Source organism: Anguilla anguilla, chromosome 5 (genome assembly GCF_013347855.1).
Source record: "Anguilla anguilla isolate fAngAng1 chromosome 5, fAngAng1.pri, whole genome shotgun sequence".
In the NCBI taxonomy this organism is placed as follows: domain Eukaryota; kingdom Metazoa; phylum Chordata; class Actinopteri; order Anguilliformes; family Anguillidae; genus Anguilla; species Anguilla anguilla.
Genome location: NC_049205.1, coordinates 4700232 through 4725045, shown reverse-complemented (window position 1 = coordinate 4725045; position 24814 = coordinate 4700232). Strand labels below are relative to the sequence as shown.

Below are 24814 nucleotides of genomic sequence, written 5' to 3'. Positions count from 1 at the left end.
TAAGATTATGAACATTCTCTGACAGTTGCATTCTGGATAAACTGCAGGGGTTTAGAGAGGCACAGATGGGAACACTGGGGAACTACAGTAGTCCGGATGTGGGTACCAGGGCCGGGACCGGCGGAAGACCTACATTGCCCTCTAGTGGCCACATATGTTATCGGTCATTGTTAAATAGCGGCTGAAATGGAATATCCATATCTCATCTTTGCCGGCTGCAATCTGACACACAAGATGCCCATTTACTCAGTGAAAAGCCCCTGAATCACACCAAGGATCCACTGAATTATTTAATCCAGGGGATCTCTGATCTAAATAGTTTAGATTCAGCTGTACGTGTTTGACTGTAGCCTATATAATTTTGGTTATAATCAGTGTTGGTTATCCTAACGGTATCAATTTTCAGTATCATATTTTGTTCTAGGCAGCATGTGTTCACTTGAGAAGTTATGTGAAAGGTAGGCTGCAGTCCAGAAGAAGTATGGTCATATTAAGATTTCCTGTACAGTCTTTTAATGAGGATACATTTTTCGAACAATGGTCAGAAATGAACTAAAACCACAATGTAAACGTGTGAACACTGACGTGGAAGAAAAAAAACTAATGTTTTAAGGCACAGTGTCTAAGTGTGTCTATTATCATGTCATCACAGGGCGAGAGACCATGGATGGTCGCGTCCCATCGGCTACAGCAGGATTTGGTAACGGGCTGTCTTATTTTTGTGATCACGTCCGATCACGTTGGTGGGCTACTTATCCAGAAGTGTTATCAATATAGCCATGTCCGTTATGATGTATTCGTTTAAATCATAATACAAGAAATATAAACCCAAAGATAACTCTCCGGTTAATACTTTGCTACATCCCTCAGCATATGGAGTCTGAAATTGTTTTGCTTGAAGGCGCGGTTTCGTGTCACTGACGTGCACCTCCAATGTTTTCATTGATATTCAGTCGAGTACCCCAGCGGAGCAGGCGGAGGGGACCAGCCGTGGTTAAATAGCGCAAAATAAATTCAGAATCGTATGAGAGGAAAGGAAAAAAGCAATCTCGATTCGGGCGTTCTCATTTGAGTTCAATGTGATCTGATGGATTTTGCCAGAATATGGTGGTGAAATCGTCCGCAAGGTCAAATACACCTTTGATGCCGTATGCTGGAAAGCTAACGATTAGCAAGGTGGGTTGGTCAATACGAATAACGCTGTTTCTGTGTGTCATTGTTATGCTTTTCAATTGTCTGTCCAAACTTGCATGTCGCACTTGACATTCCATCACATATTTTCATAATTCATGCACCAGGACCTTCCTCCCAGAACCAAGTGTAATCAAATTACATTTTATTGAGGTGATTAAGTCCCAGGTGAGGTGTTCAGTCCGTGGAAAGAGTAAAACCTATGTTCGGTCTTTGGAACCCCTCTAGCCTATTTATTAGAGTATGCTAGGCTACCGTGTAGCTTGCAGTAAGATTTTCCGAAATATTAACAGAAATGTTTTTTTTTATCTCTTTGGAAGCACGGTCTCTTCTGCCCGGTAAACAGTAGTCTGTCCTGTGGGAACGTGTAACCTACATGCCAGTTCCTCGCTGGATTTATCTTAATTGTCCTTAATGATATTGCAGGTTACATATCGTATTTATTAGCAGACATTCGTTAAGATGCAATGTCCAGAAATTGAGACATTGCCATTTTCTGAACTGTCAGCTGTTTTTCTTCGCTCAGGCCTCCGAATTAACCTACTTAGAAATGAAACATAATCGTCAGCATTGCAATTATGGAAAAAAGGCTATTACTGCAATTCTCACAATAGTCTTTATGTTCCCCGGTATGCAGTGTATCAGGTGATATCGAGAGGTTGAGTTTTTCTATTATTATTAGTTTTGATTATGTTATTTGAAGCAAATATTATATAAATTCTATTATTTTTCAATATACAAAACATAATTAATTATTTATGCAAAAATAAACCTTTTATAACCCGGTAAAATATTTGATATTGGTTGTGTTAATATAGTCATAAAACATGAATATGAAAATGCAACGTACTATATGAAGCACACAGTGTATGAAATAAGTGATCAATAGTCTATTTAAACTAAACAATTACTGTACATTTCAACCTGCAATCGAGGCATTATTATACAAGACATGTTAATCATTGTGTTTAGCCTATGGATGTTTTTTTTTTAAGTGTGTAGTTGTGCATTACCAAAGACCTTCAGTTTTCTTTGTGACAAAACAAGACTCATACCAGCGTAAACAAATAGAACATAATGAAACACAATACATAAACTATATTTTACAAGGACATGATGAGCTTTTCCTCTGTCTTAAGTGTTTCGTGGGCTATTTATGTATTTTATCGATAATGTATCCTTTTATTTTTTTAAATGCACAGCGTTTTACGTCACTGATTTAATTTGCCATCGGAAGTAAGATAAAAACCACATTTATTTTCGGAGGGAAGAAACCCGAAGCTCAGACTTGTTTCTGGCTGTATTGACGCACGCGCAGATTTCGTGAAGTATGTGTCAGGTATGTGCAGATTCTACTGCAAAACTGTTGGATTGCTGCACGAGCTCGGGTGGAATAGGTGTTGGAAGTGCAGGTGTTAATAATTATAAACTGTTGCACAGCTTTGAAAGTGAAGGAGATGAAGGTGTGAGTAATATTGCCTTTGAGAAAAGGCATTAATGTATATTTGAAACACGTCTATTCAAAGCAAATCTCCATGGACTCCTAAGGCCACAGTCACTTATGTCTGACAGATGTACAACATTTTTAGGTTAAATTATTTTTACTTTATTTTTCTATTTCATATATTTTTCTATTTGAACTCCTAGTAGAGTGATCCTTGGTAGGCTATTCTCCTGAAGGTCAATCAAGTAATTCACAAGTTGTTTAGTTTTCTCTTAGATTTATAATGATATTAGTATGGTGTTGTGATGTGTGTTTTATTTTGCAATTGTGCATGTAGTTGCCGTTGAGTTGCTACGTTTGGTTCTGTGTAGAATTTCTCAGCAGAGCTGTCCGGATGACTTCTGCTCAGCTTGTGCTATGTGGCAGAGATTCATGACTGCGGTCAAACCACAATGGAAGTGGTGTGAATTCAGCCATTTTATTTATGCAGTCATTTTCATAGCCTGGACCCCGTCTGCAGGGACAGCCAATAGTTATCACAGGCTCTGTAGATCAGGGCTTCTCAAATGTGGGCCAGATCAGTAAGTCAGCCAGGTATATATATCGGGACTGTAGTGACTATGTGTCCCACCCCCAGGGAGAGTCTGCCATTTTAATGTCCCACCCCCAGGAAGTGTCCATCCACTCTATGTCCCATCCCCATGGACTGTCCATCCCCTTTATTACCCGCCCCCCCGGGACCTGGCCATTACCTCAAGGCCCCGCCTCAAATGGAATGATTGACAGGCACACCGACAAATAAAATTCAAAATTTATGGCTTTCATTTGTCAGGACGGTGATGTCCATTGGCAGTTACTCTTTCACTTTCATTATAGAATATATCAGTGCCCGGTGTGGGAGAGCGGTCTCAGTTTTACAGTTGGTGAAAGAGCTTAAATTCTCACAGCGCAGCTCGATATCGCGGCGCTGCTGCAGAGCCGCAGGCCTCGTATATCCTGAGGGCTCGACATTTATAGGCCATTTGCATTAGTGCACATTCAGCTGTGCAGTCGCACGGCCTGGGATTGGGTCACATTTAAAGAGCAACCCAGGTATACCTAAGCTTACGCAGAGGCTGGCTGTCCTGGCTTAACGTCTGGATACCAACACCACACGTGGCAGAGAGATGCTAGACGTGTTAATTTCACATCGTGAAGTACAGTGTTTGCTCTATCACACACACACACACACCCTATAAAGAAATACTGTGTTGTGTTCAGCGTGATTCCATTCGGTGATCATTCTGTGTGAACTGCAGAGACCGGTGCCCAGTTAATGTATTGATCAATTGCATATTACCAATAAGGTATGTCATTGTTTAAAGGCTTTCGTTTTAAATTGTGTAAATCAAAAGTTAAACTCAATAGGGATGCAATCAAATAATTCTTCAGGCATGTACATTCACCAAGACTGCATGCAGAGCAAGCCAGCTCCTTTGAGGAGTAAGAATGAACTGCATAACTGACACACACAAGAAAATTCTCAGCTTACATGGCAGGCTTCCAAAACCTCTACTGGCAGTCTGGGACATAGTTGGTCTGTTGATGTTGAATTCTGTTAATTATTATATTGAATCTGGTGCCTTCCAGGGGAACTGAAAGCGGCATTCATTTAAATGACGATTCAAAAAAGTGTAATTAGTTTCAGTATTGGTAAAATGCTGGCTACTGTTAGTGTTTTCTCAGAGCTCAGGCCATGCTGGTTCATCAGTTGCATTCCAGTATAAAGATGCAATCAGAACAGAGTTTCTTATTGCCAATGACTGGCAATTATTACCAATGACTGTGTCTTTTAACATAGGTAGATAGGTTGCATATATATATATATATATATATATATATATATATATAAATATAAATATATATATATATTTATGAGTAGCAATATTATTTATTGCATGTATGTGCTTTTGTGAACTGCCATCGTTGGGCTGAAACATGTTTTCTTTTTTCTTTTGTAGGCAAGCATGATTTGTGGACTCCATTAATGTACAGGAAACTCTGTTTGACGGTTTGTCCCCTTATTTTGGGTTTATTGAAAGGCAATTAAAAATGGGTACTATTCCAGAGCCCAAAAGAACTGTCACAGCTGAGACGGTCCCACAGCCTGAGCCTGTGGGCTCCTTTGTAAGCCGGGACTCATGTTCCAGCGCGAATAACAAGACAACCCTGGACTCAAAACTGGCCTCTGTGTCAGCGGCAGAAGAACTGCCTGGTAACCTGTCCTTGAAGACAAATGATGGCGTAATAAAAAAATCTTCAGACAACAGTCAGCCAAATAAAAGGAGGGCTTCTAACACCTTGACCTCCCCGACTGGAGATCATGAGAAGTCGACTTCCACTTCCTCTGCTATAGCTAAGGAGAAATCCACCTTTACCTCCTCTACGGAAGATCACAAGAAATCCACCTTCACATCCTCTCCTGGAGATCATGGGAAATCTACCATAATTTCCTCTACTGGAGATCATGGGAAATCCATCATAATTCCCTCTACAGGAGGTCATGGGAAATCTACCATCACTTCCTCCTCTAGAGATCATAAATTATCTACCTTGACGTCCCCTGCAGGAGACCAGAAGACCTCCAACATAATTTCCTCTACTAGAGATCATGAGAAATCCACCTTCACTTCCTCTACAAGAGATCGTGAGAAATCCACCTTCACTTCCTCCACTAGAGATAATGAGAAATCTACTTTCACTTCCTCTACTGCTGATCATACGAAACCTGAGCTTTTATCCAGAAAGGATTTGGAAACAGGCAGAGATCTGATAGGTGGGTGTGTGAGTGATGTCATAGAAAACCACAAGGACAGCAGTGCTACTGTGAGAGTGTTACCTGCAGCTGAGAAGGAGGACATTCGTAAGACCAGCCTGTCAGTGTCGGCACTTACATCGAATTTACAATCAAATGATGCCAGAGGCAATGTGCAGAGTTCCACGGAGGTGTTGGTACAATCGAGAGAGATTTCTGCAAAGGGTGCACCTGAATATTCACAACCACCTCGCTATAAGTCAAATGTGATACAGAGGTCAGACCAGGCTTTTCATCCAACGCACACATCTCCTCTGGTACCGACAACCAAGCAAGAGAAAATCGCTGATGTTCGAACCTCGCGCGAGGATACCTCACTAGCAGCACAATCAAAGGATTACAAAGAGTCTACCGCAAGCCTACCTTCCGTCTTACCCAGCAGTCCAGTTCAGACAGGGAGCCGGCCACAGACCTCTGAGAGGGAAGCCACCGGATCAATCTTGGAAAACCTGCAGCAGGAGAAAAATGCGAAACCTAAGTCCCCAGAAGCAGAAGAGAGTAAGGCCATGTCGGCAAGCAGCGCAAGGCCTGATCCAGCACACAAAGGTCCGAGCCCTCTGAAGAAGGAAGTTGGAGACTCCGAGAGCACCTCGCGTAATCACCTGTCTGTTTTGCCTCGAAGCCCCTCACCTGGTGGGCCGCTCAGCGAAGCAGGCATGGTCTCAACAGTAGGCGGAGCTTCTCAAACCCCGGACACCACAGCGGGGGAAGACCACAAAGCCCAACGAGAGTGCGGTTCACGGTACAAGGAAGCCGCGACCATGACCGTCAGCACGGAGCATCGCTCGACGTCCGAACGCAGCCGCCACGATGCCGGGGTTCAGGCGGTCGCCAGCGTCAGCAGCCGATCCGTCGGGACCAGCCCTGGCCTGTCGTCACAGGGAGGACCGCTCAAGCTCAACGGCAGGGCGACGGAGGGGCAGGAAAGGCTGACCGTCACTTGCCAGAGGAGTAGCAGGTCTGCAACCGTCTACCAGATCACCATGGACGACGGCTGGTCTAGCCAAAGCGGTATTCTTAGCGACGTCTGCAGCCAAACTGTCCTCTCCACACAGATCCACGGCGAATCCTCTCACCTCACCAGCAAGCAGATCTGTGACCACCTCCCAGGGCAAGCCAGACTGAAAGCCGGCCAGTGTAACAGTCAAACTGCCGGCGTAAATCACAATTCAGACCCTGCACTAAAACCAGATGGAAGGGGACAGGGAAGCGCGCCCAAAGAGCCTGCAGACACGGCCCAAAAGTGGCTTCCACTTTTACAACCCGTTTATCAGATTAATATCGAGCCCTGCGGCCAATCAAACGTGACATCTAACACCGGCCCCTGTGATAAAGAGCCGCCGGGGCCCGGCTCGACGTGTCAGCGCAAATCAGGCACTGAGAGTGGAACCGGCAGGCAGCGGGGTGAGAGAGGGCGTTTCCCTGGAAACGCAGCGTCCAATGATGTGTGCCAGGCCTCTGCGGACGTGGCGGCCCTTCCCACTCGCTCGGTCGGGTCCCCCGCTGCTAGACCCTCCCCTTCGCAGGTAGACGGCCTTTTGCCAGGTGCTCCTACCGGGGTGACGGAGAAAGGCGAGGTGGAAGCGAATCCTCCAGTGGCGGTAAAACAGGCAGCGGGCAGGCCAAACCAAGACCCTAAACGGCACGCGCCCCAGAAAGCAGATGGACGCGTCTGCAAATCGGGTAAGAGTGAAGAGAGGGGGAAAAAGAAGGAGCCCAACCCGAAAGAAGGGAAGAAGCAGTCGCAGACCGGCAGTGGTGAAAAGGGCAAGACCAAGAGCGTGCACGACGTGGTGTGGGACGAGCAGGGCATGACGTGGGAGGTGTACGGGGCGTCGGCGGACCCCGAGTCCCTGGGCTTCGCCATCCAGAACCACCTGCAGAGCAAAATCAAGGAGCAGGAGAGGCTGATCAAGGCTCAGGTGGAGCGCAGGAGGTCCGGGGTGCCTGCGTCGCCCGCGGGGAAGAGGACCAAGCGGAGGCAGCAGAACGTGTTCCGGTCCATGATGAAGAACGTCAGAAGGCCCAAGTGCTGCGCCCGCCCTCCCCCGTCCTCTGTGTTGGAGTGACTCTGTCTCTGGCTCTACCAGCATGGCCCTCTCTGCTCTACTCTCTACTCAAAGTTGCTAAGCCAGGATACAGAACCTGTTTTTTTTACAATCACTTTTCAAAATCACTACGAGCTTCATACTAAACATCAGTTTATGCAGAACACCCAATATACATTTGTGAAACAGGTATGCTCATGCATGCAGGTTATGACCTTTGACCTGCAGTGGGTCTTCTTTGTCTTCTTCTACTAGTTCTTAGACGTTTCTTTCTCATGGGGTGCTGTTTAACTTTTCAAGTAATTGGTAATGTCAGTATAACAGAAACTTGCGATTGGTAGCTACTGTTTAACCATCTCTAAAATAATTCTCTAAAGTAAAACTCTGATTCCGATTGGTAGGTGGACTCTAATGTGACCTGTGACTAAACGACCTGTAATACCTAGTAATGAGCGTGTGAAGTTAAACCCAGGTGGTGGCAGATTTGGCATAAATGTGTACCTCTGGATGTGGTTCCTACACCAGGTGTTGAAGTTGGTCATGGGCATGTTTCTTCTCTTTACACTGTAAAAGATGTACCAGTGACCCTGAAGAGAGGCCAGCGAGTGGCCCTATGAACAGGGAGGCCAGTCAGAGGGAAAACAAGGAGCATAAAGTTTAGTATTATTGAAAACGAAATGACAATAATATGTAGTAAAATGCATGTGTCTGCTGTCGCTGTAGTGTTTGAAAATGGCTAATTATGTGAATGCATAATTGCAGGTACCTTTCAATATGTCCTTTTTTGTGCAATTAAATATTATACATGTTGGTTTTTAACCAAGTCTAACTATTTATTAAATGTTTATGAGGATTTATCTAGCACCCTGTATTTCAGCAAATTCATAATATTTTCTTAGTTGAAAAAAAAGATATTAAGAATATTTGTCTGGGTAACCTATCAGCTCTGCTGGACTCTATATCAGTCCCAAATCAAGCCTGTGTGTAATGATGCTTCAGTTAATATCAGTGTCCTGTTACTTTTATATTAGGGTAAGGAAATTCTTTTCTGCATTGTTTGATTTTTAATACTGACAAATAAGTATAACCCCAGCCACAGGTTGGGGGGGCATTCTGTCAGATGTGAAATCTAGAATGTCCAATAAAAGTCCTCTAAATTTAAAATGACTGTTAACAATTTGTTTGTCAGCCTGTTATGTTCTCATTACTTGCCACAGACTGCACAGACATTAAAGGCGGTAAACTATAACTTGATGGGAAAAATAGTTTTTGATTAATAATTGATAATACTGACAATCAGAAAATCCATTCTTTTTTTTCTCCTTCAGAGAGTGTCTGATGTTGAGTGTTTTTCCCATTCTGCATAATAAATGAATATGTTTCTCCTGCTTTTCTCCCACGGATGAAATGCGTATAAATAAGTTTAACAGTAAACTCAAAGTCTGAGAGGCCTGTAGCCTGTGGGGAACGGTGGTTAAAAAAAGAAGGAAATTCACATGGGAACAGGATTACAAAATGCCAGCAGGAAGGTGCTGCTTGAGAATGTGGGTTTGTATTAATTATTTTTGTTAGACAATGTGTGTGTGTGTACAAGAGGAGCATGCTCTGTATCAGTGTGTGTGTATAAGAGGAGTGTGCTCTGTGTGAGTGTGCATGTGTGTATGTGTGTACAAGAGGATCATACTCCATGTGACAGTCTGTGCATGTGTGTATGTATAAGAGGAGTCTAAGTATCTTTATTATTATTCGCTTTATTATTTCTACTGTTTGGGGGTGACCCCATGTGCTTATAATATGCAAAATAAAAGTCTGTCACAAAACCTTGCAGACTGAAGTTCAGCACTGATGATGCAATAATTTATCTGACAGAATGTGAATAAGAGTTTTATAGAAATCTCCAGTGAAGCCATCTCAGCCAAGTCCTTTATTACAGCCGATCAATATGCTGGCTTCAGTGACATTTGCACAAGAGATTTGTTTGTCTACATCCTCTCTTCCCACTATGGATAGTCTGGGATCTTTGTGCAAGTTCGGTTTTACTGGAAACACTGACTACAGTTACGGGCAGGAGGACTTATTTATCATTTTTCATGCTTGAAGACCTTTACATACAACTTGAGTGAGGAAGGAGGGTATATTAAAATATAATATAAAATCAAAACTGCAAAATGTACACTGAGGGTAAATTTGACGAATAGGGACATGAACATAAATGGGTGCTAACACAAAGCAGCAACATCAAAAGCAATCGTACACAGACGGCACTCGACGTAGCCTTCTGTGATTTCATTACCATTACATTATAGTCATTTAGCAGCGGTGTGGACCGAGGGACTCATAAACTAGATCCGCTGGGTGGAAGAGGAAGAAAACAAACTCATGCGTGCGGTAGAGAGCCAGCAGTCACATGGGCACTAATAGCAGGAGGCCGCATGACTTGAGTTATATTGCTTACTGCAGGTGTTACTTCTTCAAAGCTTTACAATTAGCCACATTCACAAAAGAATTGCGAAGCAAGTTGATATTAGAGATAAATTCACAGTATCGGACATTTATAGGGGGTAATAATACATATTTTAAGGACAGATAACCTCAATGCCTGTTCTTATCTCCTCCCTCTATCGTGAATAGATAGTAATATGCTGCCTCTGGTTGAACAGAACGGTGGAATGTGTGCATACTAGTGAGCTCGTGGCTCTTCTATGCGTTTGCTGAGTGATTGTATTGTAATGGAATGAATATGTCTTTGGAGATTAATATGTAATTGAGAAGCCGGTTAGTCCATAAATTCAACTGTTCAGCTTCACATATGAAGGTTCCAGATCTTTCTAAGCTTGTTTTCTGAGCCTCCCCAATTTTCTGTGACTCACCCCTTCAAGCATATTTTGAAAATATTATCAAATATTGAATGAAAATGTTTCAAACGTACACAATGCTAAGTACTGCTTCGCATACAACAAGTGTAGCTTTTAATGAATTAAATATTAAATATTTTATAATTTACAAAGGAAATAACACAATGTCCTCACTGGAGAATCTTGCCACAGAATAAAAACTGTCCTTTAATATTTCAACCCACATCACTATCAAAGCATTTGCTTTTAATCCAGTATAATTATTATTACTGTTATTGTTGTTATTGTTTTTATTATGATCACTATTAGTATTAGTAGTGTTAGCAGTACTATTAGTCATAGCAGTAGTACCCCAGCTGTGCTGATAAGGGCTATTCAGCTTTGGAAAACACTAGCCTGAGGCCCCAGACTTTATGAAAGTACAAAAGTACAGCCTCTCAAAGGTCAGGAGAGAGAGACTGTTATAAGCCTGAGATCCACCCTCAAGCAGACCTTACACGCCTGTGCTGTGCACAAGCACCCGTACATCTCCACCGCAGCTGAGCACCATGGGAGAGGAATGTTCCAGAAGGGGTCGGAAGACCTTCACCACCCTGGAGAAATGCCTGATCTTTCTCTTTGTGGCCCTGACCGGAGTGTGCATCGGCCTGATCGTGGCATACGTCTTAGAGCGCCAGTCCTCCACGGGGGGAGATGAAGAAGGAGAGGGTGAGTTTTAACTGCCAACTGGATACTACATCTGTCTAATTAAGGAGCATTTTCAGAGTCATTACAGCTCTCTAATTAAGGAGTATTCTCAGAGTCATTACAGCGCTCTAATTAAGGAATATTCTCAGAGTCATTATAGCTCTCTAATTAAGGAGTATTCTCAGAGTCATTATAGCTCTCTAATTAAGGAGTATTCTCAGAGTCATTATAGCTCTCTAATTAATGAGTATTCTCAGTCATTACAGCTCCCTAATTAAGGAGTATTCTCAGAGTCATTACAGCTCTCTAATTAATGAATATTCTCAATCATTACAGCTCTCTAATTAAGGAGTATTCTCAGAGTCATTACAGCTCTCTAATTAATGAGTATTCTCAGTCATTACAGCTCTCTAATTAAGGTCATTACAGATCTCTAATCAAGGAGCATTCTCTAATGAAGGAGCACACAAAGTCTCCAAATCTTCAGAGAATTTAGCTGACTGTTATTTGCAAGAAGTACCCTCTTTCACGTGGATTATATTGTGTTTTTCGGTTATCAGCTGGTTGTAGTGTCTAATGAAGATGACTGTGAGTATTTATAGTGTACAGATGCATGTGGTAGATTACACTTCGACTCTATCAAAGCTGTAAATTATTCACGAGCTGTTGGACATCTTATCTGCTGATACACTATATGACCAAAGGTATCTTGGCACCCCTTGGTCTGGGGCTGTTAGTTCCAGTGAAGGAAAATCATAATGCTACAGCATACAATCACATTCTAAACAATTCTGTGCTACCCTTTCCAATTTCAGCATGACAATGCCCCCAGGTACACAGCTAGGTCCATATAGGAATTGTTTTGTTGAGAATGATGTGGAAGAACCTGCACAGGGCCCTGACCTCAACCTCATCCTACACATTTGGGATCAATTGGAAAGCCAACTGCAAGCCAGGCCTAATTGCCCAAACAGTGCCCGACCTCACTAATGCTCTTCTGGCTGAATGAAAGCAAATCTAGTATAAAGCATTTCCAGAAGAGTGGAGGTTGTTATAGCAGCAAAGGGTGGACAAAGTCCACATTAATGCCCATAATTTTGGGTGAGATGTTGGATGTCAGGTGTCCACATACACCAGTTCAATAGTATCAGTGGAATCCGTTTTGAAAATCAGTTTTGAAAATGAAGAGTTAAAATGTCCTGTCCATTCACAGATGCCGTGATCGATTCTGGATGTGGAAATCCACAGCAGCTAACGGGGCCTTCAGGGGAGTTCTCCAGCAAGAACTACCCAAATAATTATGACAACGGCAATGGCTGCAGCTGGCACATCACTGTCAGCCCAGACAAGGTACAGGGCACACTACGCATGAAAGACAAAAACATCACAATACAAAAAGAAGCTGGACATCTTTTACACATGACCTCATACTTATTCTGTTTTTACTTATTCAGGTCTTACATTTTAATTAATTTAGCAGATGTTCTTATCTAGTCACTGGTGGGTGGCATGCTACACAAGCTTTGAATTCTGGGAATTGTAGTATGTGACTGCCCAGTGAGTTTTGATCCAGAGAGTACCACCCTGATATCTGATATGTTCGTTATAAATGACTGAATATACACAGATATAAATATGCAAAATGGGTTATCTATATTTATTTTTGGCTGATAATAGTCCTTTTTGACTGATATGCAGGATGTGGTACACATTTTCATTTTACTGAAAACTGACACTCAGCTTGGGATCGCTCACAGGAATGTCTCTTCCAACGCACTGCCACTGTTTAGGTCCCATGCACCCTGTCATGGTTTAAGTAGCCCATGGCACTCTGCTGTGATTTAGGTCATCCAACTGTGGTTTGAAGACTTCTCTCTAGAGGACACAGACTTGTGCTCGTCGGATTTCCTCACTATACAGGACAACCTGGGAACCATTGGTAAGCGTCCAAAACCATTTACGGTCTAACCTAGAGTGCATTTAATATGCTGTATGTTTGGCAGATCCGATGGCCAAATGTTTCTTTCTTTCTGGGTTTTATAGGGAAGTATTGCGGGCGCACAAAACCCAAACCGTTGGTTTCCCTGGGGAACAGTTTGGTGGTGTACTTCGACACCAATGACCAGGGAACAGACAAAGGATTCAAAGCCCGTTATAGCGCTGTAGCTCCGGAGAGCACTGCAGGTACTATAGCCTCACACTGCATAACAGCAGAGTTCTCATGGACAACGTACAGAAAACCTCCTTCCACTTTGCAATACGCAAATTCAGGAAATAACAGTCTGTGTTTGACAAATGTGCAAAAGGGCTGACTGGTCCATAGACCCTTTTACCATGTCCACTTCAGGACTGTGTGTGTGTGAAGCTGACTGGGCCCTGTCCCACTGAACAGGTGCAGAAAGTGTACCTTCTTCAGCAGAAGGGTGTGGGTGAAAAAGTCCTCTTTTGGGGGGGGTCTGTGTGACTGAACTCTCTCTCTGTCTTTACCTCCATTTTCCAGAAATAGCGGGAGGAGGTGGCCACCTGCAAGGCACCTATGGGGAGATCAAGAGCCCAGGATTTCCCTCCCAAAATTATGAGAATGGGGCGCTGTACCAGGTACCCCCCCCCCCTTCCTATTTGCGAGCTAAGCTGCTTGTTAGTATTGGTGCGTGTGGATCCTCTATTTGGGGATCTATAATGCTCTTCAGTAGCACTGCTACTTGTGTGAAACCTCCTGGGATCTCTGTTGCTACTTATTAGTACTTGGGTGGATTCTTGTGGGGCTGTAATACCGCCCTTTGTATTTCAGTGGAAGATCACGGTGCCCGAGGGACAGCAGATCAGACTCACGTTCTCCACTTTCGACCTTGTTCCGACCAACTGTGGAGACTACGTGGATGTTTATGACTCGGCTCACTTGGGTAAAGGATAATCACGATATGAAATGAATGAATCATCACACAGAATGCTTGTTTATTCTTTGCATAAGTCAGGTGTGGGTGGTGATGGTCGACATTAAGATCTCAACTGAGACTCAGAAGTATTGTGTGAGAGATTTAACTCTATGAAATCTGCTCTTACGTGCTAGAGCACTATTCACATTAAGGTTTATGAGTAGAAAATTAATTATGTTAAAACTCACTTCTGAAGGGGCTTATAAAAAATTAAATTAGAACTTATAAACTTTACAAGGCCCTCATTAAATCCAATGCATTATATTAAATATGGATTTAATTTCAGGCTCGCTTAATCTAGTGACCATTTTTCAAGAAGAATGAAAATTGGTTCGAAAACAGAGAGAACTTAAGAGCTTGTGTCCTTAGGTCGTTTTTGCGGTGGAAAGACTCCCAGTCCAGTGGTCTCCACCGGCAACACCATGGTGATCCGATTCAAAACGGACAGCTCCCTGAGTAGAAAAGGCTTCGACGCCACCTACAGGCTGGCCAGTTCCAAGCCTTTTCCCAGCACCACGCCCCAAACCAGTACCAGTGCCGGTACCACCCCCAGCACCAGTACCAGTCCCAGCACAACACCACCACCTGTCGGTAAGGCCTCAGTGTCGCATTACCCAAAACTGGATTTTATACATTTCCAACTTTGAACTTACACACTAGTTTTGTACAAGCTTTTACATAACCAATATGACGGGTTTTTATCGCTTTCTTGTAGTTTTGTATGCTTGAACTCCCTGTAAAGTACTTCAGTTACTCTGATTCTGTAAAGTACTATTCCGTTAAAAATCAGCGGGCAGTAATCCAACCTCGATCAGCGCAAACAGAATTAAGTGAGCACCAATTCCTGTTTTACCCGCATAGCTTATACGGCTCCTCCATTTTTTTCAATTACTTTCCAAAGACTGTGACGACGTGCAAAACCCTTAACACAAAAACCTAATGCCTGTGCTCAAGCAGAAAGAACTGAAGCCTCCGACAGCCCAAAAACCCCTGCAACGGACTCAAATGGCGTTTCACAAATCCAACTACGCTCTTCTCCTCCTCCGTTTTTAGACTCAGGCTGCGGCACCAATGCGGTGCTGACCGGCCGTAAAGGTGAGATCCAGTCCAAAGGTTTCCCGGAGCCCTACCCAGCCAACCTGAGGTGCGCGTGGAACATCACAGTTCCAGAGGGCTTGCTGGCCAGGCTGCAGGTGACCGCCATCTCCGTGGTGGGAGAGGCGGGGAACTGCGGAGAGGACGGACTCCAGGTTTCCGACAGTCTGCAGTCGATGGGTATGTACCACGTGCGCCACTGGCGCTATCGGCTACAACACGGCATCGCCTGCCGGTCCACTCAATAATTAAACACGTAAACAATAAATGCAGGCTGTTTAGACGGTGAGATGATAGGTTGGTGCTTGTGTGTGTCCTGTACTCAGAACATTGACTGAAGTCTGAACACAGGACGTCTAATGTTTGTGGGCACGTGTGAGTGTGTGTACGTGTATGTGTGTAGATTGTGTACATGCGTGCACGTGCATGTGAGTGTGTGTGCACGTGTGTCTCAACACTATGGCTCTCTTTCAGGAAAACACTGCGGGTACGTTCTCCCTCCTGTCATCATCAGTTCCGATAACAAGCTGTCCGTCAGTTTCCAGTCCGACTCCCGATTGACTGACCACGGCTTCTCTGCCAGGTGGGAGGCGACATACCCCGAGGACATCTCAGGTAAGACACACACACGGCTCGGGGTACCGTCGGTCAAAGAGTTAGCCACGAGCATCGATAAAATCTTCAAAGAGCTGCATAAAGTACAAAAGTCACGTGAAATACGTTATCCTGTGGTGTGATTTGTGTAGTAAATGATGCGTGTATCGCACACAGGGCAACGACTCTGCTGCATGACATTGCATATACAGCAGATAAGATAGACACTATCGCAGAGTCAATCACTAGGACTGCAGACTTTCTGAAGCAATGCCAAATGGTGTTCCCTATGCTGTTGTCCAAAAAAATAAAAAATTAAAAAACAGGTCATTTCTGTGAAGCTAATCATGTAGTCAGATAAAACTGTGCCTGATTTGTCAAACAACATATTTGGCCTGTTGGTACAGAATACTGCCATGGGTATCAAACTCGCCCTCCTCCCCAGCTGAGATTAATAAGCAGTAGTACGCTGATTTAAAATACATCGCCAGGCTGTGTATTTGCTTGCAGCTGCAGTTTTGGCGAAGCTGCTCATTCCTATTCATTGGTGTCATCTGACATTATGTCCCAGATGTGCTGCGAGGATGTGTTAATGAGGATCAGTAAATTAATCAGTGCCGTGGTACATCTCTGATGTTCTGCCCATTTTCAGTGCAGCCAACTAAAAATTCTACATCAGATTTTTTTCAGAATTGAACTTTTTTAGATCCAAAGCACATCATGGACATGGCTTGTAACATCATGGACATGGTTTGATTCTCCACAAGGGGACGCTATTAATACTTGTGGTGACTTGCATCAATGACACCGTGTTGCCTAGCTTCTTTCTTAGCTATAAAATCTAATATGTCTTCACTCCATTATGATTTGGGGTGATTCTACTGGTTGCCAGATGTGGCAAATGCACTTGAAAGGTCTCGTCATGTATGACAATGCGCTGACATGCGAGATGGAGCCTACAGGTCTGGCGCTCTGGAGTGAACACCTGCGTGATGTCATCCTCAGAGATCCAGGGGTGTGGTGGAGCTTCGCACGAGGAGGTTGGAGTCATAAAGACGAAGAACTGGCCCATGAACTACCCCGGTAACAGCCAGTGCATGTGGAGCATCCAGGTGCCGGCCGGAAAGACCATAACTCTGACGTTCACGCATTTCGAAGTGGAGGAGCCCGGCCCACTGATCGGAAGATGCTACGATAATGTGGTCGTTTACGACGGGATTACTGCTGGAGCGAAGAAGCACGGTGGGTGAAGAGTGAAACTCTCTTTTGCATGTAAAGTCGCACAGCACACGCTATTTTAAGAGTGTTAATTAGATAATAATTTAACTGCCAAGTAGACATTTCAAGCTTTTGTCTGAGAGTACGATATTGCGCAATGATAAAAACTATTCAAAGTATCTTTTGACATATTAGTAGACCATCAATAAAATTCAGTGGGTTTAGTACACCCATTTAAGCAAGCAGCACCACTAGTGAAATGTCGGCTAGCATTAGCTAGCATAATCCAGGCTATGTTTCTGCAATATTATCAGAGTTTGGAACGCTTCCATTCCAGGCCCGTTCTGTGGGTCCAAACTCCCCGCTGTGATCCAGAGCACAGGGAACAGCCTGCTGATACGCTTCCACTCGGACTTCTTCACCGAGGCCAAAGGTTTCAGAGCCACCTGGACGACTGACCCCTCCCTGCCTGCCCCCACAGAGCCCCCGACGCCCCCCAACCCCTGGGACGACATCCCCATCGGTAACCATAACTGCCCATTTCCGTCTTTAGACACAGATGTCTAAGATGTAAGATGTTTTCCTAACTGTGCCACACGGTCTTTAGACTGGCCTGCTACCTGCGGCACACCCGCCATCCCCCCGATGATCAACACACGCATCGTCAACGGCGAGCCCGCCAAACCTCACTCCTGGCCCTGGCAAGTTTCAATGCAGGTAAATCCAGGTGTATGTGGGCGTGGCTGCAGGTGTATTTCTGGGTGTGGCCGCTGGTGTGTTTGGGGCGTGGTTGCAGGTGTATTTCTGGGCGTGGCCGCTGATGTGTTTGGGCGTGGCCACTGGTTTGGGTGTGGCTGCAGGTTTGTTTGGGGAGGGGTTGCAGGTGTATTTCTGGGTGTGGCCGCTGGTGTGTTTGGGGCGTGGTTGCAGGTGTATTTCTGGGCGTGGCCGCTGGTGTGTTTGGGCGTGGCTGTGTGAACACGTGTCTCTCAGCCCCAGCACGTGACGCTGTCTGAAGCATTCAGCGGTTCTCCGGTGTGTGACTGGTTTGGACGTCACCGCTGACACACCTCCTTGACCCCTCTACCCACGCGCAGGTGTGGCCGGCCAGCCAACCACAGCCAAGGTTCGCTCACATCTGTGGCGGGACCCTCATCCACAAGAACTGGGTTTTAACAGCAGCTCACTGCTTCATAAAGTAAGTAAATCACTAAAGGTAAGCCTTTAGTTTTTGATAAATTCAGCCTTTAGTCATTGTATAGTAAACCTTCACTGTGTTCACTCTGGGAATCTTCACAAAAACCTGACCTACATGTTGATTTCCATATCAGGGGAAAATATTTGTTGTTAAAAATATTTAACTAAATTTTTACTACTTACTAAATTGTGGGGACTGCTCAGTAGTTTTGAAGGAGTGCTCGGTATGATAGTGCTCAGGCGAAGCGTTGACGGCGTTGTGCTGTGTGCAGCTACGCAGACGAGCTCCCGCGCTGGCGCATGTGCTTCGGGAAGCACAACCTGACGCTGACGGAGCCCAGCGAGCAGTGCCTGCCCATCGTCGGCATATACAGGCACCAGGGCTTCAAGTACCCGCAGGTGCCCACCGTGGAGTTCGACATCGCTCTGGTGCGCCTGGACGGCGAGGTGTTCCCCACGGAGGAGGTCAGCTTCGCCTGCCGGCCCTCTCCAGAGGAGATCCTGGCCGGGGGGAAGAAGTGCTACGCTACTGGCTGGGGCGATGAGACGGGTGAGGCCCCGCCCCTTTTTATAACGCAGAGGGTAGGAGACAGGTGAGGCCCCGCCCCTTCTCTAACCCTGGAGGGGGGGAATGACAGGTGAGGCCCCGCCTCTTCTCTAACCCTGAGGGGAGGAGACAGGTGAGGCCCCGCCCCTTTTTATAACGCTGAGGGTAGGAGACAGGTGAGGCCCCGCCCCTTCTCTAACCCTGGGGCGATGAAACAGGTGAGGCCCCGCCCCTTTTTATAACGCTGAGGGGAGGAGACAGGTGAGGCCCCGCCCCTTCTCTAACCCTGGGGCGATGAGACAGGTGAGGCTCCGCCCCTTCTCTAACCCTGGGGCGATGAGACAGGTGAGGCCCCGCCCCTTCTCTAACCCTGGGGCGATGAGACAGGTGAGGCCCCGCCTCTTCTCTAACCCTGGGGCGATGAGACAGGTGAGGCCCCACCCCTTTTTATAACGCTGAGGGGAGGAGACAGGTGAGGCCCCGCCCCTTCTCTAACCCTGGGGCGATGAGACAGGTGAGGCCCCGCCCCTTCTCTAACCCTGGGGCGATGAGACAGGTGAGGCCCCGCCCCTTCTCTAACCCTGGGGCGATGAGACAGGTGAGGCCCCGCCCCTTCTCTAATGCTGAGATGAGGAGACAGGAAAGACCGCCCCTCTTAAACCTATGGTCTCTTCTGGATATCTAATTTATCTATTCTAACATCTAATCTTCCATATTTAATTTTATCCGTTTCAAAATTAAATTAAATCTAAAATTTAAATTTACTCCCAAAATCACTGGGGCATCAGTGAGACCCAACAGAGAGCTTAATTATTATTTATAAAAGCAGCAGGTTAAATGAGTTACCCTTGGTTTTGTCTAGACTCTAGAGGTAAATATAATCAGCCATAAAGCATCATTTTCTACAATTGTCCACTGGTGGTAATTATCATAATAATACTGATGATGACCACTATAATTATCATCATTCTGTAGTCCTGTAGTAAACCTCACATAATCAGTAAAAAGCTTTGACGGTTGAATAGAATGCTCTAGATCTGAGCAACTGAACAAGTGAAGCACAGCTGCTAATAGAGCTGACTGTTGATGAAGTTTTGTGAGAGATACTTGGGCACTGAATTGGCTCACACTGCCCCCTTGCAACCAGGTAACTCCACTGCTCCAAAGGCGGCAGAGACACTCAACCAGGTGGATCTACCTGTGGTGCCCTTTGACACCTGTAAGAGGATGGACTACTGGTGGTTCCAGGTCAAGCCCTCTATGATCTGCTGTGGCTACAACAGCCCGGATGAGCTCAAGTCTGTGTGCCAGGTCTGTATTCCCAGGTTTTAATGAGCTCCAGATAGACAATGCTAACAGCCACCTCTGAGCAGAGGAACTCATAGCTGGGCTTCACAAGGGGAACAAAGTCAGTGGCTTTTTGGTACAATATTTGCCGGATTGAAGTGGGGGGCACTCTCTACCCTGCCACAGGGGGACTCTGGAGGCCCTCTGGTCTGCCAGGACAATGCTGCCAGCCCCTGGGAGATCCACGGCATCACCAGCTTTGGGCCCATCGGCTGCATCATGGACAAGAAGCCCAGCGTCTTCACCCGCACCTCGGCCTACATCCCCTGGATCGAGCAAGTCATCCGCAAGAACATCTACGACCTCCAAAGTACGATGTCTCTGTGCTTTGCTCATTAGTTATCATGTTAATTAGCGGTGCTTTGCTTGTTAGTTAGCCTGTTAATTAGCGGTGCTTTGACTCATTAGTTAGCATGTTGAATAGCAGCGCTTTGCTCATTAGTTAGCATGTTGAATAGCTGGGCTATGCTCATTAGTTAGCATATCGAATAGCGGTGCTTTGCTCATTAGTTAGCATGTTAATTAGCGGTGCTTTGCTTGTTAGTTAGCCTGTTAATTAGCGGTGCTTTGACTCATTAGTTAGCATGTTGAATAGCAGCGCTTTGCTCATTAGTTAGCATGTTGAATAGCTGGGCTATGCTCATTAGTTAGCATATCGAATAGCGGTGCTTTGCTCATTAGTTAGCATGTTGAATAGCTGGGCTTTGCTCATTAGTTAGCATATCGAATAGCGGTGCTTTGCTCATTAGTTAGCATGTTCAACAGCGGAGCTTTGCTCCAGTAGTTAGTATGTTGAATAGCAGAGCTTTGCTCATTAGTTAGCATGTTCAACAGCGGAGCTTTGCTCCAGTAGTTAGTATGTTGAATAGCAGAGCTTTGCTCATTAGTTAGCATGTTGAATAGCGGTGCTTTGCTCCACTAGTCTGTGCAGCTCAGTGGTGCGCCTGGCTCTCTCTCCCACAGTCTCGGGGTGTGGGGGGGCCAAGGACGTGACCGGGCTGAGGGGAAGCCTGTCCTCCATGAACCACCCCCTCACCTACAGCAACAACGCCGGCTGCCTCTGGAACATCAAAGCGCCCCTGGGGAAACTAGTGCGCCTGCACTTCCTCAACTTCTCCCTGGAGGACAGCGAACTGTGCATGAACGACAAGCTCAGTCTCTCCGATCACATCGGCTCCCTGGGTGCGCCGCGCCGCTGCTGCTGCTATACTACTGCTGTTTCCATTAAAGAAGTCCAGGGGGCGGGTGCGGGTGGGGGTGTGAGATGCGTGTCTGTGGTGCATTGCAGAGATTTACTGTGTGTGTGTGCGTGTGTGTGTGTGTGTTGTATTGCAGGGACTCACTGTGGAAGCTCCGTGCCCAGTGATCTGGTGACCACCAGTGACACTCTGACCGTTCAGTTCACCTCCAACAGCAGGGTGGTGGACACCGGCTTCCTCGCTTCCTGGAGTGCCATAGATCCTGCAGAAATCCCCAGTGAGTTACACCATAGAGCCCACACAAACCTCCACTGAGTTACAATACAGAGTTACACCATAGAGTCACAACAGAGAGCTCACATAAATCTCCACTGAGTTACAATATTGAGTTACACCAGAGAGCCCACATAAATCTCCACTGAGTTACAATACAGAGTTACACCAGAGAGCTCACATAAATCACCACTGAGTTACAATATTGAGTTACACCAGTTATACCACAGAGCTCACAAGCATCCCCAGTGAGCTATACCATAGAGTTATACCATAGAGATCACAGACATCCCCACTGACCTATACCATTGAGTTATACCATAGAGCTCACAAGCATCCCCAGTGAGCAACACCATTGAGTTATACCCTAGACTTGGAGCGCACACACGTCATCATTGAGCCGGACCACGGGGGGCACAGATACAACCAAGCTTGCTTGTTCTGCTTTCAGCTGAGGTGCAGTGCGGGGGACATTTTGGCGGTGAGCAGGGGGAGTTTGTGTCCCCCGGTTGGCCCAATGCCAACTACCCTGCCCTGAAGGCCTGCAGCTGGCGAATCACAGTGGAGCCCACCCACCAAATCTACATAAACTTCACAGACTTCCGTCTGCAGGCTCAAAATGTGCTGGGAGCCTGCAATGATTATGTCACCATTTTTGACGGAGTGGGCTCAGACGTCTCAGTTTTTGGTCAGTATTATTTCTGCTTTCCTTCATATGCATCCAAACTGGTCTGAATTTTACGTGTCCATTTTTTATTGCTTGATTTAAAAATCTTTTTTTTTTTTGCATAATATCAGCTCTCTATTAACCTCATAGAAAAAAAGCTGGTTGAAAACCCTATGGTACTGTTAAACTAGTTTTTTGAGCAGCATTATTAGTTCATAGAACAAGAGTACATAGATCTAAATGAGAAACTTCAATATGCATACAATAACAAAGAACAAAAATGATGTTCTCAGGAACAGCTAAAAATAAAACATTCTTTTTTCTATTTGACAATACTTTTTTTTTGATGTTCCTGAGAAATCTATTTTGTTGTCGAGTGATGATGAGGTTTTTGCGAGTCACTGACAAAACACTGAATATACTGCATAATGACGGTTTGAATCGTGTAATCGTGAAAACAAAGTCACGTTTTCCAAACTTCACACAGCAATCCAGAGTAAATGCAGTGTACGACAGAGTAACTCATAGTAACAGACAGGGGCTCAGAATAAGCCAGAGTGACTCAATGTCCACACAGGCCCGTACTGCGGATCCACGGCCCCACCAGCGCTGACCACCAGGGGAAACGCCGCCGTCATCCGCTTCCTCAGCAACAAAGCCACGCAGGACAGGGGTTTCCATGGAAACTGGAAAGCTGTCTCTCCTGCACCCCCGACTCTGCCGCCCCTGCCCGGCACCACCGCTGCGTCGATCACCACGGACACCGCGCCCACCACAAATATCCCAAATACCACACCCACCACAAACCCCACACCCACCACGACCACCGAAAACACCCCAAACAGCACAAACACCCCGAACACCTCACAAGCCACTCAGATGAACTGATACACCCCATTACCACCACCTGGGACGCATCACCTCAAGCGGCCAAAGACACTGAGGTGCTGATACCTGAGCACCCCAGCCAACCCCACCTGGAGCACCTACACCAGGGTCATCATCACCCTGTGTAAGTACAGGAGTAGAGAACTCCTTCTTACCCTACAGGTACTGGTTATCATGAACATGGACTGCAGGGTTCTAACCAGGAGAAAACTACTCACCTGTACCGAGCTAAAGTACCTGTGTGTGTGTGTGTGTGTATGTGTGTGCATGTGCATGTGTGTGTGTGCGTGTGTATATAGTGAAGCTCTCAAAATGCAAAGGGAATTAAAAAGAGATAATTTAATTCGCACAAATGCCTTGACCAAAAAAAAAAATTTTTTTGTGAATTATGTTTTTCTAGTTTATACAACAAATAAAATTCAAAATGGTCTACCATAGGTAGGCATATTTATCATCTGATAAACATCTGAACCCTGCTTTTCAGCATGGTCTTGTTCTTTAGCTTCCTAAATGTTATATTCCTGTACATGTACTTGACTAAAGAGTCTTTTTTTCTAGCTATGGATTGAAATTAATATTATGTTTCCTTATGTATCCCTTTTCAATAAAGTTGTTATCCACATCAGCTGAAAAGGTCCTCAGTTATTCAGATTTTCTCCAGTCCTCAGCAGAGTTTGCCAGCCTGTGTACTATTTGGAGCACTTAGTGTCGTTTAGCTTTCAAGACAATTTGGAGATGGTCGTACAACTGACATGTTGCTGCTGTCTTGTTATTTGTTCATGAAATATAATCATATATAGAGCGTTGCATCTTTTTTCCGTTATTTAACATCACTGTGCTGATATGCTGCAGTGTTCACTGTCACTAAGGTTGTTGTGCTGATATATCGCAGTAATGAAGCTGTTTTGTAGTCCCACCTGTCAATGTGTGGCAAAATATTAAATTATATTTCATATCTCCAGCTTGGAATATGCTTTAACGGACGATGTTGCTACAATCGGGTGGATCTTTGGGTGTTTGGTGTGGATGTTTCAGACACCACCCACTCCTGCCCCCACAGCCCCCCCCCCCCCCCATCCCCAGCCTGTGGGCCTCCAGGACAGCAGTGCATGCTGGGAAGTCTCTGGGGTGGTGAACACTGAGCTCTCTGGTTGTGTAAGGGACAGAAAGCCCCTGTTCTCACGCTGGCACCGAGACAAAACCCGACAACTTTTCTATGAGTCAATATGTTCCACTCAGCCACACATGAATGACCACTTATTTCATCTCTGACCAGACATACAGAGCCGAATGGGCCTGAAAAATATGAAAGGAGCTGATTACTTTGGCCATATTTTAAAACTCTGACATCAGGTTCCCATATCCAAGAGGCTGGCAGGCCAGTGAAGTATTTCTGCGAGCAAGTCTTTTTTGGGGTCATATACTGGACATTTCCTGATTAAGGGACACATATCTCAACAGTGAGAATAATCATTCATTTCTGAGTTACATAACAGTGAATTCTATCCGCAGGGCATAGTAGATGTAAGGAAACAAACAGCTTTACGAGCTCTGAGTCATAAGAAGACAGCGAATTAAGAACAATGATAAACTACACGCTAATTTGAGTTGAGGACAGTAAAAGTAATAGTAAACATATCAAAAACAAAAACATGGTAAAATCAAAATTGGTTACATAAATACACCACAAACAAGGGACTTAAAACAAACAATAGTTGAAATGTATTATTCTTATATTTTTGTGCTAAACTGGTTCACAATTTTGGCGCACCCC

The 24814-nt window shown here is 45.2% G+C and overlaps 2 protein-coding genes across 2 annotated transcripts; both read left to right on the top strand.

The window, feature by feature from the left end:
* The first annotated feature begins 426 nt into the window (after positions 1–426).
* On the top strand, positions 427–8940 carry gprin3 (GPRIN family member 3). Its single transcript, XM_035417139.1, has 2 exons — positions 427–1176; positions 4636–8940. Exon 2 carries the CDS (start codon positions 4727–4729, stop codon positions 7556–7558), a length of 2832 nt encoding a protein of 943 aa, XP_035273030.1. The 5' UTR covers positions 427–1176; positions 4636–4726; the 3' UTR covers positions 7559–8940.
* Positions 8941–10876: 1936 nt separating this feature from the next.
* On the top strand, positions 10877–23665 carry zgc:154142 (uncharacterized protein LOC555481 homolog). Its single transcript, XM_035417321.1, has 20 exons — positions 10877–11100; positions 12293–12429; positions 12925–13018; positions 13123–13263; positions 13580–13677; positions 13871–13982; positions 14385–14606; positions 15069–15290; positions 15585–15725; positions 16710–16946; positions 17260–17445; positions 17530–17639; positions 18020–18120; positions 18392–18669; positions 19814–19977; positions 20140–20323; positions 20977–21195; positions 21349–21489; positions 21937–22173; positions 22730–23665. Exons 1-20 carry the CDS (start codon positions 10941–10943, stop codon positions 23038–23040), a joined length of 3495 nt encoding a protein of 1164 aa, XP_035273212.1. The 5' UTR covers positions 10877–10940; the 3' UTR covers positions 23041–23665.
* Positions 23666–24814: the final 1149 nt, after the last annotated feature.

Bases quoted from the DNA above. Each gene is read 5' to 3' on its own strand.
- zgc:154142 (XM_035417321.1), top strand. From the start codon at position 10,941: ATGGGAGAGGAATGTTCCAGAAGGGGTCGGAAGACCTTCACCACCCTG. The intron at 11,101-12,292 runs GTGAGTTTTAAC...GTCCATTCACAG, and splicing joins GGGAGATGAAGAAGGAGAGG to ATGCCGTGATCGATTCTGGA. The intron at 15,291-15,584 runs GTATGTACCACG...GCTCTCTTTCAG, and splicing joins CGACAGTCTGCAGTCGATGG to GAAAACACTGCGGGTACGTT.
- gprin3 (XM_035417139.1), top strand. From the start codon at position 4,727: ATGGGTACTATTCCAGAGCCCAAAAGAACTGTCACAGCTGAGACGGTC.